Source organism: Myxine glutinosa, chromosome 2, assembly GCF_964187855.1.
Source record: "Myxine glutinosa chromosome 2, kmMyxGlut1.1, whole genome shotgun sequence".
NCBI lineage: Eukaryota > Metazoa > Chordata > Myxini > Myxiniformes > Myxinidae > Myxine > Myxine glutinosa.
In genome coordinates, this window is record NC_136262.1 from 91,042,243 (window position 1) to 91,056,824 (window position 14,582).

General features: G+C 43.2%; 1 protein-coding gene across 1 annotated transcript in view; it reads left to right on the forward strand.

Moving 5' to 3' along the window:
- Positions 1-4,387: 4,387 nt before the first annotated feature.
- Positions 4,388-14,582, forward strand: part of LOC137422598 (uncharacterized) — a 47,339-nt gene continuing 37,144 nt past the window's right edge. The window contains exons 1-3 of the mRNA XM_078772613.1: positions 4,388-4,433; positions 5,600-5,778; positions 8,981-9,179. Coding sequence (XP_078628739.1) covers positions 4,388-4,433; positions 5,600-5,778; positions 8,981-9,179 — 424 coding nt within the window. The remainder of the gene's footprint in view (positions 4,434-5,599; positions 5,779-8,980; positions 9,180-14,582) is intronic.

Sequence of the window (14,582 nt, forward strand, 5' to 3'; positions counted from 1 at the left end):
TTTCCGATGGTTTTTGTGCCTTTTTTGGGGGGACATTGGCTTCAAGTGGCAACAGTATGCAAACCTTTTGGCTTTCTACCCCGCATAGAAGGCACTAAACATTATATCCGTGAGCCAGTGAGTGAGTGAGTCAGTCAGTGGTTAAAAGAGCTTTTTATACATTCGATTTATTTCAAGAAGAAAGGCACATTCGACCAAAAAGGTAACTTGATTTACTCTGCTAATTTAAGTAATTAGTACACCCGTTCCCTCCGGGAGCTATATAGATTACAGTAGATCTATCGTCGGGTCTCAAAAACATCAGGGGTGTGTTCAGTTACCAAGTTTCTTGGAGAGCGATGGCCAAGTGTCTTAAGCATTCAAGTAACAACTGCATTAGAAACCATTGTTAAGGAACGGCTGGCTTGGCAAGCGATAGATAGTTGCTTGGTAACTGAACACACCCCAGGTTTCCTTCCTTTAAGTTTAGTGGTAAACAGGCAGTAGCGACTGTTTCCAAAGGTTTGTTATGTTTGTGGCTTATAATATTTTTTACTTCCGTTAGCGGTGTCCCACGAAACGCGATGATAAGCTATTTATACACATTAACATGCTGTTTGTCCAAGGAGGAAACCCCTTGTGGAGGGAGGGGATATTATTAGTATTAAAATTGTTTTGTAAAAACATTCATATTATGCTATTATCTCAAGTGTTGTTATTACTTTTGTTATTAGAAGCAGCTTTGAAAAAATGCCACGATAAGCTATCTTAATACGGATATACACCTCAACACAGAGTTTGTCCAAGGTGCAAATCCTCCTCGGTGAGTGGGTGTGGGGGGAAGTTGAATTGTTACAACCTCCATTGTTTGATCCTTCGGCCCCCTGTCAAGTTTGGTTGTGATTGGATAAGTAACCACAGACAGTCAGAAGCAGTCAATCAGAGAGCCAGACACAAAATTGTGTATTTTAGTATGACTAGCGAGTTCATTGAACAAGATACCCCACACAATGTTTAAGTTTATTACAGTCGGGCCTTGCCATTCGTGGGGGTTACATTCTTGTAAATCACAGTGAGCTGAAAATCCGCAAACTTATGGGATAATCGGGAAAATAGGGTTAGGGACTTCAGCTTTATAATTTGTCCAAACTGTACCCTTAATTAACAAGTTTGTTCATTTTTTTGTGCTATTTATTTTCCTGTATAAAATAGTTATGAAGAACATAAAATAAAGCATTATTATTATTATTATTATCATTATTATTATTATTATTATTATTATTATTATTACTTCATATGGAGCTTGTGGCTGCTGGTTCCATCATTGATGCGAGTGCAGCTGTGCCGCTGATGCAGTGCCCCGTTTCCAATAAACTGGTGCTCATTTTGCCGACCCCAGAAGGATGACAGGCTGAGTCAACCCCCCTGGTATTATTTATCAGCACAACAGGGACTCAAACTCAAGATGCTGCGATCTTAGGCCAGCCACCTTAACCATCGAGCCAACACCAGGATTATTTTCCTGTATTAAGAACATAAAATCGTTTATTTTCTTGAGTTATTAAGATCATGGTACTTACCTTTAATAATCGTGATGATAAACTTGATCCAATAATGTGATGGCGATGTTGTCGATGGAGATGATGACGGTGATGATTATGGAGGTTTGGGAGGGTTATTGCGTTAACGGCCCATGGTAATTTATTAGGTGAATAAATCCACAAACATTGCCTCAATAAATACATTTATCGCGATCGAGCGAATCCACAAAGGAGGAATCCCTGAACGGTATGGCCCTCCTGTACTTCAATTTTAATTAAATAATGTTTTTAAAGACTGGTTAAAAACTCCAACTCCCACTCCAACTTAAACTCCCACTCTTCCCTCCAGGTCTTTAAAGCAGCTGTTCACCACCACCTCTTATCTTCCCCCATCCAAAACCTTGATCTTTTCTACCCCCATTAATTCACCCCAGATCCAATTTTTTTTAAATACCGACTTCTTTCCTGGAAGTCCGAGCAGTGTCCATGTGTTTTTTTAAACCTTTTTAAGGACCACAATGTTTTTTTAAGGACCACAATCCGAGACATAAACTTTCCTGTGATTTCTCTGTTCTTTAAAAAAAAAAAAGATTTCTTGATTTTCCCACTCTGTTGTCACTTTCTATCCCTTTGCATGCCTCATTGAAATAGTTGACTTTGTCTTTCCTAGCTTGTTGTTGGAAGTCAGCATTTGGCCACTTAATGTCCTCTACTGATGCACCTTCGGTTTTCATCTTTTCTTCTGTCTGCAATATGTATTGCCTCTTCTAACAGCCATTTAGTCTTCTTCTTTTGGCTTGCTTTGGGAATGTTGTTTTGGCCTCTTCATTTGCAATATCTTCAAACTCTTGAAACAATGCGTCTGGCATTCTGTCAACCAAGTCAAGCTCTGCAAAACAGGTTTTTTTTTTTACCTTAACCCTCTACCAGCTTCACTGGAGGTGACTACAGGTTTGCTCTTCGTTTGTCTGTCCTTCCATCTGTCTGTCCATCCGTCTGGCCATCCGTCCCACCTGTGGGTTTTCAGACTTTTTTCCCAACACCCTTCAACATATTCAACTGAAACTTAGTACATGGCTTTATTATAACTAGGACGTGCCCGTACGTGGGTGCCCGTTCCTTGCCAAAAAAAAAAAAAAAAATGTCTTCGCCCATGCATGCATGGGCGTGCCCATGGGCCCATGGGCGTGCCCGTAAGTGCGTGATGTGACCGTACAATGAATGTATCGTCCCGACGCCGCAGCTCGGATGGCGCTGCAGTTAATCGGGCCTGTATCGGCAGAGTTATTATAAACGTGTACTACAATCGATCGTACCTTACAGCGTCTGCTCGCCACGTTCAGCATCAGTACGTCGTCACTATGACTATCCGTAAGTCCGGAAGTGACGTCCTCATTTGACTGTCCGGAAGGTCGCATATCGCAGTTACGATGAATCGCAAATTTGTTTTAATTAGTTTTAAAACATAGTTTAACGCCAACATAGCGCCAACATAGTTTGCCAACGTGAAATAAATGAATACGCTCTCAAATGTGCCGTCCGAGGCAGAGTCTGTTCGCCACGTTCGGCACACGTGATAGCTCGCTGCTCTCTGATTGGTTGAATCGTTTTTTGGACATAGCTCGGTAACTACTTCTCCGATTAATATGAAACCTTGAAAAGGCACATCCTCGGGTCCCCAGCAATATACCTGGCAAGTTTAAAGTATATCGGACCCGTGGTTGTCGAGAAACAGCGGTCACAGACAAACACACAGACAAACACACAGACAAACACACACACACACACAGAGATTACTGGAATTATAGATAGATAAGTTATAGAACAACTTTTTAGTTTCAGGGCGTTTAGTCAATTTTTCGGTTATGCCCTTTTTGGACCTAATGTTTAGATATGTTTTCAAGGTCATATCTGTTTGGAGTTTTTGATTTTTTTTTTTTACCTTTCTCAATTTGACTTATAGTTTTGCCACAAATAACTTATGATCTGTTCCACAGTCTGCGCCTGTCACAGTATTGGCAGATTGCTCAGCACTTCTCAATCTTCCATTGATTAGCATGTAGTCAATCTAATTTTTATATTGCCCATCAGGTGAGGTCCATGTGCACAGTCTGCACTTGGGTTGTTTGAACCTTATTTTTTCAATTACGAGTTCATTCTCCACATATAACTCCAGCATTTGCTCACCTGACTCATTTTGGATACCAAGTCTCAAAGAAGATGGAGAGGATTGTGCTTTTATGCAATTCCTATTTATTATATCTATTTATTATACCTGTACATAATATATATATATATATTATATATATATATATATATATATATATATATATATATATATATATATATATATATATATATATATATATATATATATTCTTGAAAAAGATTAACTTTCTGAATGCTGTTATAGACACAACAAGAATGACCGCATGGTGGTCACAACCTGCGACAAAATCCGGTAACGGGCCGATTGGGAAACGCACATTTAATGTGCTATTATATAATTAACTCGACACCTTTCATCCATGACAGCCTCCACCACAGTTATATCAGAACGAGCTGATTCTTCACATGGCCACGGATTGTTTAACCTTAATATGGGGACGTTCAAAAATTATGTAATGTTATTTTTCTATGGAGGCACATACTGACGGGCTTGATTAAACCTTACTAATAATTTTTATTCGACATGTGATTGGATTATTTGGGGTCCCTCATCGTGAGTAACACTTGACCCAAACAAAACCAATGGAAATCTGACGCAACAAACCCGGGCAGTGTATAATCAGCAGAGGCTAATAGGCCTGATGTCTTAGGCCCACCAGAAAACAAAGCTGGCGGCCATATTATTTCGTCTTGGTGCCATGGTGGGTGGAGGCAAGCGCAAATGTGGGTGGGATCAGCAAACAGGTAGGTTGTGTGACAAGCAAGACGTTTTTTACGTTTGGGAAGATCTGGATGTGGATACTGGAATTTTAAAGGGATTATTCACCATTGAGAGATAGGGCTACAACGATATACTGTATTGCACAATATTTCAAAAAGTTGTAGACGGTTTATGACAAAACTTGGTGGATGAGTTGAATATGTGCCAAAAAGAAGCCGATTCGATTTTGGTTAGGTCCGGATGCAAATCCAGCCGATCAGTCGATACAAAATGAAAACAGTTGAGCCTGGCGGAGGTATCCCCTCTATCAAGTTCCATTCCAGTTAACTTAACATATCGTTCCTCGGCCACAAAGGAATATAAAGAGGTATATTTAAATTATTTATGAAAAATGTATCGGCCTCTTGGGTAAAACTATCTCCGGTTGAGTCTTGGGTAAAACTTGGGTAAAACAAACTGAATGCGGATAAGAGTATATCTACCTCTGTTGGAAGTGATGTGCGACTGACATTGTCAGTGTTAGCTCTTCCTCAGAATGCTCTAAATGTCAGCCCCACCTCACTTCCCATGGCAGCTAACATATTCCTATCGGTTGTACATTGATAAAATCCATTGTTTAACTTGTCTGAAGATGCACACTGACGTTAACCTTCATGAAGACGAGTATTCCAATAGTTATCTGGTTATTTGCCTCATGATTGGTAGATTCAATTGGCCACTTTAGGCCTAGCCCATTCAAGTCCTCCAGAAAGCACAATCACACAACTTCTGTGAGAACTTTACAGATATCTTACCTTTAGCAGTTTTGACTCATAGTCAGTACAGTGTTTTTGTTAACTTTACACTCATGGTGTCTATCACATGTCTTCATCGTCGCGTTGTTAAAACATTTTTCTGTTTGACAAAAACATTACACCACGTGCTTTAGTTACAGCCTTTACTACCTGTGCATGCCCCTTGGGGCAAAGTAAATATTAAGTTTTGTAAAAAATAAATAAACAACTTTGCCCTTCAGGCAAACAATGTAAAAGAGTGTAATTTTGAGATAAGCCATTGATAACTTGATAACGAAGTATACATACTTAAAGCTAATACAATATGTCTACATGATGTCTTGGCAGGTTTTGTCAGTTGAACTTTGTCTTCCACCAATCCCTGAAACTTCCTTCATACTCATGTTCTTTTTTAGCAGCCCTCCTGTTCGCAGCTATTAACAATGGCTACCTGACATCTGAGTCATACAACCAGCTGATGGTAGCTCAGGAAGGAGATAACGTGACTTTACACTGTCTGCTGCAAGCCCATTGCCAAGTAGTGAATGTTTCAATCACCTGGACACTGGTTGGTTTGAATGGGGAATTCCGACAGGTGAGACCTGTTCTAACGAACCCTTCCCCATTCATTTTCTTATACTCTTTGGTTTGTCATTAATTATACATTTGTCAATTCTCCAACCCATCCTCTTCTTCCTTAGCCATCTCCTTTCCTTCTGTGCCCTTGGTGTCATGTATACAGTTGAACCCCGACATACTGTGTACGCTCCTGGAAAATGCCGCGAATGTCAAATTCGCGAATGTGGGGGCATTGTTTGAATAGATGAGGTTTTTTTTTTAACTGCATGGTCTAGGGTCGTGGAAGAGCTTTGACAAAGAACAAATCAGGACACAACATAGCAAAGGGAACAGCAGGGGAAAGGCGGAAACGCCAACAGCAGGGCGGAGGGAGAAAATAGACGGAGACGGACAAACAAGGGATGCAGGTATGGATTAGATGAGGGGTAAGGGAGAACGCAAAAGGTGGACAAGATGGATACATTAGCTAAATTTTGGGAGAGGTGGGGCGGTTTAACAAGTGTAGAAATGATCATGATTTTAGATGGAGGATGACTTCAGATAGTGTTGAACAGCTGTCTTGAAGACCTGGAGGGAAGAATGAAATTGAAGAGAGTATATGGAAGGTGGTTCCACAGGTGGGGAAAAAGAGGAATAAATGAATGGAGGTGGGCAGTGGTTCTGGATGTTGGCAGTTTCACGAGGAAGGGGTTGGATGGATTTGCTTTCCAGGAGGAGAATGCAAGTTATTTTAAAGCAACTGCCTCAACACAGGATTTAGAGTACCAAGAGCAGGAGGATGGGTAAGATAATTGAAGAGATGGGATGAATCTGTGTGCAAGAGACAGCAGGCTTCTGTGGAATCATTCCAAAGCTGAATTAATATCAGTGGTGGTGGTTACAGGAGACCAGTCCTGATGTGTAAAAGATAAAACATAATTAAATATCTTCTTTTTTTTTTAGCACGAATACGCGAAATACATATATGTTTATATCGTTCAGTCAGGTAACGATTGGCAGGTGGGGAATTCCACCTGCCAATCGTTCCACCTGCGAATAGCCATTTCTGAGAAAAATGGTGACACACACACCCACATACATACACATACAGATACACTCAGGCACAGACACACCCACATACAGACACACACAGACACACCCACATACAGACACACCCACATACAGACACAGACACACAGACACACGCACCCACATACAGACACACACAGACACATACACACCCACATACAGACACAGACACACACACACACACACACACACACACACACACACACACACACACACACACACACACACTGCTCTCTTATAGTATATAATACTATATATCTATATATAATAATTATATATATCCGTATACATATGCAATGTGTGAATGTGCATGCGCGTATCTGCGTGTGTACATCGTCGCATACAGATATTGGATACCTCGCCCTGCATGTGAAACACGAAGGTGACAGTGTATAGCTGAGCCGACATTCTAACCCAGGCTAGACAGTTGAGTATGCATACCTCGAGGCTATGCTGCCAGTGTGTGTGTATACATAACTAAGTATACACACTCTACCCGGGTTGAGTTTGAAACGGCAAAGGGCTCACCTTGTGTGGCTTTTCATGGTTGCTTTATGCAGCTTTCTTCGGCTAGAAGAGCATGGAAGGAGTCGACATATACAGTGGCCTGCAAAAGTATTCACTCCCTACCAATAATTCCACATTTAGATGAATTACTAAATATTTATGGAGAAAATTCTTCTAAATGAACTTTTTTATTCTCTGTGCAGCTCAGACAGTTTTTAACTGTCTCCCTATGTCTGTTGTCTCATCCCAGGTCGAAAATTCCAAAGAAACCAATAGAGACCAGTCGGACATTTATATGGGTCTCCATTGGAAATCATGGTCTCTGTTGGTTTGCACAGGAACCAGTAGAGTTTCCAATAGAAACCAAACCCAGATTCGGTTGAAAACAATAGAAATCATTAGACGGAACTGGTCTGAAACCCATATAAACCAATATAGGAACCTTTAAGTTCAACTGGTCCTGTAGAGACCATTAGATGCAACTGGTCTGAAAACCCACAGACCAACCAAAATACTTTAACTGTATTTTGTGATAAACAAACGCAAACCACACCGTTCCATATTGAATTGAGTTATAGTCATGTTCTTTATAACAGGGTTTCCCTGTGTCCAATAGTTTGTTTGTATGTTTTTGTATGTATAACAGCTACTACAGTTTGAAGCCTGTATTGGTTTGCCATACAAGAGCCAGATAGTTCAGATGGCAGGGCACTGGTCGAGTTTCCCACTGGTAGAGCTTCCCAGAGGACCTGGGTTCACATTCCCAGTCTGGGTATGTAATTTTCCCACATATGTCAATTGCTTATTTTCAATCCTGTTAATTTATATATTGTTATTAGTCCCCTACCGGTGTACACCGGAGGGGACTATAGGTTTGCACTCCGTCCCTCCGTCTGTCCGTCTGTCAGTCTGTCCGTCCGTCACGCAAAGAACAGTTTTCCGGACTTTTTTTCTAAACTCTTAATGCTAATGATTTCAAACTTGGTACATGGTTTCCTCATGATAAGTTACAGATCAAATTCGAACTTCACGACGTTTCGATCATTTTTAACAAAGTTATGGCACTTTGAACTTTGGTAATTTCCCCCAACAGTTTTCCGGACGACAGACTGCCGGTAGGGGACATGTATTGCAGCGCAATACTCAGAATGCTTGTTCTATTGATCTCCTACTGGTCCCATTGACCTGTTGGATTTTTTTATTGGTATTTTCTACTGGTACAGTATTTCACCTTCCTTATTGAAACCAGTAGATCCTACTGGTCTAATTTCCTATGGGATTTTTATGAGATTTGTCCTATTGGTTTTCTATGGGATTTTGGACATGGAATCCTCTTCCCTCCATGAGTATTTAAAAACTGATGCTCATTGCCACCAGCTCATGGTTCCTCTTCTACCCACTCACTGCTCATCTCTTTTACTCTCTTTGAACCTCTAAACCCTTTTAATCCCTTCCCAAAATGCAATGTGTTTTTGTGTTTTTGTTGACTTTTTTCCATGTCCTTCTGTCAGTCTGTCAACATACTGTCCTCTGATAATAATCAGCTGTTCCTTGAGCCTCAACCTCTTTATAAAAACAAATCCACAGAACAGAAGAATAATGTCAACGAGTGATGATCATTTATTGAAAGTTATCTTTTGCAGGTGTTTGCTTTTGAAAACAGGGAAAAGGTGGGCCCATTGTTTGAAAGCCGAGTGGTTTGGCTTGGAGGCATAGACATCAGGCGACCTGCCATATGTCTTACTCATCTAGAAAGCGGTGATGGTGGGTTGTACACATGCCGTGCTCAGTGTGACAACAACACTTCCGTGCACAGCATAAAGCTCAACGTCACCGAAATAGGTCAGTCGCATCATCTGAGTTTGTTGATGTTGGAAACAATGCATTGTCGGGTTGCGGAGCCAGCCGGCCGAGCATCATGTGCGATTGTTGGTTGTATGTTGCATGCATCCGTTTTTATTGGCTGAGATGACATGCACTCCACATATACAATCTTCAGCAACACAAGAACCAGAAAGAGTGGCCTCGTGCTAGAATTGAGATTGAAATACTGTGGGACCCTGCTATTCACCAGGGACACGTTCCTGGAAAATCCCGCGAATTGGGAAACCGTAAATAGGAGGGCATTGTTTCCGCAAATAGGGGGGCATGTGCGCTGTCTTGCCCCGCCCCCATTATCTCCTTGTCTTCACCTTTTGCCCTGTTCACGTGACTCGTAGTTATCCCTCTCGGCCCTCTCCCCATTGGTATTTTGTGAATATAAGATTGCTCTTCAAGGTTCTGTTTAAATATGTTTAAATTTTACCCTGCAGTGTTTTATTCAGTCGTATATTACAACACGCTGTTTTTCTTCCTATTTAAAAGGCTCCTTTCAATTTCCTTGTCAACTAATTCCACTTCAAAAAAAAAAAATTCAATCACCTACAATTCTTCCTCACGACATGTTCTAAACTCACTTTCATTCCACCCCTCCTCTATCGTTCTTAAATGGATCTCTGACTTAAAAATCACAATAACCCCAATTTGTTATCAATGTTCGTCTTTCATTAATCATCCACTTTCTAAACTCCCCCCCTTGCCCCTCCCCTCCTAAACTCCCCCTTGCCCCTCCCCTCCTAAACTCCCCCTTGCCCTTCGCCTCCTAAACTCCCCCCTCACCCCTCCCCTTCAAAACTCCCCCCAACCCCTCCCCCTCAAATCTTCCCCCCTACCATCCCTTCCAAATTCTCCTCCCTCCCACCTCCTCCTCAAAGCTGCCTCCTCCCCACATCGTCTCCCTTCTATCTCATACCTCCACCTACCCCAACCTTCTACTTTCCTCTGTCCCTCCTCAAACAACCCCTCACTGTCCCTCATCCCATCACCATCAAAGCTTTCGTCCTCCTCATCCTTCCCTTTCTTGTAACTCTTCTGTAATCTCTGACACAATATCAACTGCTCTCCCTACCTCCCCCTCTCATCCTTCATCTGACCCTACCCCTCCCCTGTCCTGCACCCGGTGCTCCCCCTCTCTCGTCATTAACGGTATGGACCTCAAACATTCGGGGCCTTTGCTCAAACCTGATTGATCTCTCCATTCAGGTTGCTTCTGACAATCCAGACTCGATCTGCTCAACAGAAACTTTCCTCCTTCAAGAAGTCTCTGATTCCTCAATATCTCTTTCTGGTTACTCCCTCCTCTGGTATGATAAACCTGAGCCTCGTTCTGGTGGTGGGGTTGCTATCTTTATCAAAAACTCTCTTCCTCACTCTCCTTCCACTGCCCTCTCTCCACCCCACTCCCAGGAGTACCTCTGGCTATGGCTTCCTCTCCGCTCACACCTTTTGTTCATACGTGTTCTGTACCGTCCTCCAAACAGTGATGACTCCATTTACATTTCGCTGTCTGACAACATGGACCAACTTCTATCCACTCATCCCAACTCTCTCTTCCTCATATGTGGCGACTTCAACTGTCATCATGCCAGCTGGCTGGATGTGGATTCCTCTCTCACCAGCCATGGCACCTCAGCAAAGGACTTCTGCGACTCATTGGGACCTGACACAATCTGTCAATTTCCTGACCCAGATCTCAGTCAATCGAGTATCTTCTCTTCTCGACTTGGTTATGACAAACTTCCCTGCAAATGTCTGCTGCTCTTCTTCTGCTCCAATCGGTTCTTCTGATCATGTGCTTGTTAAAGTGGACATCCCTCTGGCCATTCTCAGAGAGCCTCCTCAGCGTCGACGAGTCTGGCATTTCACTCAGGCCGACTGGCACGGTCTGCAAGCAGCCATCAATCATCTGGACTAGTCTCCCATCTCTACTGCCTCTGACATCAATTCTTCCTGGGAATTCTTCCAAAGCAAACTGCTCTCTCTCATGCACAGATTTATCCCATCTCGTCTTCAGTTGTCTTACCCTTCCTCCCATCCATGGTACACTGAATCCTGTGGTGAGGCAGATGCCCTGCAACAACTTGCCTTTGCCTCTTGGAAGGCAAATCCAACTGAAGGCAATCTCAGTTCCTTCCACCAACCTCGGAACAAGTGTGTGTCCACCCTCAGGAGTGCCAGGAAGCACTATCTCTCCACACTCAAGATTGAACTCTCAAACCTGTCTCCTTCCTCCAAATCCTGGTGGCGTCTGGTCAAATCCTTTTCTGGTGTTTGTTCTCCCTCCATCCCCTTCCTTACCTCAAATGGCTACACAGTTGACACCGCACGTGACAAAGGCGAATGCCTCAACTCTGTGTTTGCCTCAAAATCTTGTTTCCCAAACCCATCTCTTTCTGTTCCCACCTTTCCCAGTCGAACTCAACTGCTCCTGGACTCTGTGTCCTTCTCTCCTGACAAGGTGGAGAAGTTTTTGTCAAACCTCGACTCTGATTCTGCAACTGGACCAGACGGCATCAGCCCACGGGTCCTAACATCCTGCTCTGCCATTCTATATCACCCTCTCTCTGTTCTTTTCACCCTCTCTTTTGCTCAAGGTCATCTGCCAGCATCTTGGAAATCAGCAAAGACTACCGCCTTAAACAAAAAATGTGCAAAAACAGATCCTTGCACCTACAGACAAATCAGCCTGCTTCCAATTATCAGCAAAGTCATGGAATCCATAATTGCTTCGGATATCAAATCCTTCCTCTTCTCCAATGGCTTGATCTCCGATCATCAATTTGGATTCAGACCAGGTCATTCTACTCTGGACATGTTGCTTCTGCTGTCTCAACAATGGATGGAGGTCCTCAATGCCAAACAGGAAATCAGGGCTGTCTCCCTTGACATATCACTTTTTTTTTTTTTCTTTTTTTTGTATACTGAATCGAGGCTCGTGAAAGAGCTAACATTTACTTCACAAACAAATCAACCAGACAAACAAAATATATAAAAAGAGGGAGCGGAAGACAAGATGGGGAGAGAAGGGGAAGCACACAAACACAACATTTGAGAGCAGGGAGATGTGTGGAAGGGAGAGGGCTTGGGGGGAGGAGGCGTGGGAAGGGGGGGGGGGGGAGGAAGTATAAAATACAAGGACACCAAGGACTTCCAGGACAGAAGTTGTTATTTCAAAAAAGTGGAATTGGGGTGAAATTAGCGGGGGTAGAAAAGATCAAGGTTTTGGATGGGGGAAGATAAGAGATGGTGGTGAACAGCTGTTTTAAAGACCTGGAGGGTGGAGTGGGATTGAAGAGAGTGAGGGAGTTTGTTCCAGAGGCGGGAGAAAAGAGGAATGAAGGAGTGAAGGTGAGCAGAGAGTCTTGATTTTGGCAATTTGACCATAAGAGGGTTGCAGGCAGTTCTTGTGCGACCTGTAGGAATATTTGCGGGACAGAGCCCAGAGAGGGGAGACATGCCCTTTGTTTGCGGGACATGCCTTTGATACGGTCTGGCACCCAGCTCTGCTCACCAAACTCTCCTCCTATGGTATCCATGTAAATCTCCATGCATGGCTTGTGGACTTCCTCTCTGGTCGCAGTCAACGTGTGGCCCTGAATGGATTTCTCTCATCTCCCCTGCCTGTTCTGGCTGGAGTTCCCCAAGGTAGTGTTCTGGGCCCAGTGCTTTTTCTGGTCTCCATCAATGATCTCTCCGACTCTCTGGAAAATCCTCTGTATCTCTTTGCTGATGACTCCACTCTCTGCCACTCCATTCCTCATCCCTCAGATCGGCAGTCTGCAGCCTCCTCACTCTCTGCAGACCTGGACAAAATCACAGACTGGTCAAACAAGTGGAACATGTCTTTCAATCCTGACAAATCTCACACTCTTACGATGTCTCTCCGAAAAGACCGACTGGAAAACCCTCCCATCTACTTTCTCAACAAGCCTCTCCAAGAAGTTCTGTCGCTCAAGGTTTTGGGTCTCACTATCTGCCATGATCTTTCTTGGGAAAACCACATTTCCAAGCTGGCCTCCAAAGCCAGTCGCCGACTGGGCATCCTCCGTCGTGTGAAGTCCTTCCTTGGCACACCTGAGCTCCTCACCACATACAAGGCTTTCATCCGCAGCTCAATGGAATACTGTTACCCCATCTGGGCCGGTGCTCCTGCCTCACACCTAGCTCGGCTTCATGCTGTTGAAACCAAAGCTTTCAGAATCTTTGGAATCTCTTGCGATGAAGCTAACTCCGAGGGCCTTTCACTCACTCACCACAGGCAGGTTGGTGGCCTTTCTGTCTTCTACCGACTCCTCTCCGGCCTTGCTCCCCCAGCTCTCTCTGTGCTCTGTCTCCCAAATATTCCTGCAGGTCGCACAAGATCTGCCAGCAACCCTCTTGTGGTTAAACTGCCAAAATCTAGGCTCTCTACTCACCTTCACTCTTTCATTCCCCTTTTCTCCTGCCACTGGAACAAACTCCCCCACTCCCTTCAATCCCACTCCTCCCTCCAGGTCTTTAAAACAGCTGTTCACCACCATCTCTTATCTTCCCCCATCCTAAACCTTGATATTTTCTAACCCCGCTAATTCATCCCAGATACACTTTTTTATTCCAACTTCTTTCCTGGAAGTCCTTGTAGTGTCCATATGTTTTATACCTCTCCCACCTCTCCCCAAGCCCTCCCCCTCCCACATTTCTCTCGATGTCCCTGCTCTCAAATGTTGTGTTTGTGTCCTTCCCCCTCTCTCCCCATCTTGTCTCCCTCTCCCCTTATTTTGTGTTTTATGTGTCGGTTTGACTTTTTGTGTGATTAATGTTAGCTCTTTCACGAGCCTCGATTTTGTATATAAAGAGAGAAAAAAAAAAAAAAAGGAAAAAGGGGGGGGGGGGGGGGGGACAAGTTCCCGAGTCGCGAAAATCCGCGAATAGAGAGTAACAAACTGCAAATGGCAAGGCAAAATCTGCAAATAGTGCAAATGGTGAGGCAAATCCTGAGAATGTCGATGATAATCCGCGATGGTCGATGAAAGTCCCGGAAATGGCGAGACAAACCACGCCAGTGTCGACAAAAATCCGCGAAGGTCGATGAAAATCCCATGAATGTATGCTGCGGCATTGTTTCAATGGGGAAAAGGGGGATAGGTTATAGGTTCCGAGCGGTTCCTGATTCATAGATGAAAATTTTTAAAGTTTAAAATGTTTTCGACCGCAAATGCACATAATTACAGTTTCACAAAAAATGCTTACAAATAAAAAAAACGACAACATCAGGTACCATCCAATTTATTGAAGCAATGTGCTTACAGTTTATTAAAAGTGCTTAACCATACCGTACCGTAAAACTAAAAAAATACAACACCATCATGTACTGTTTAAATTTTTTAT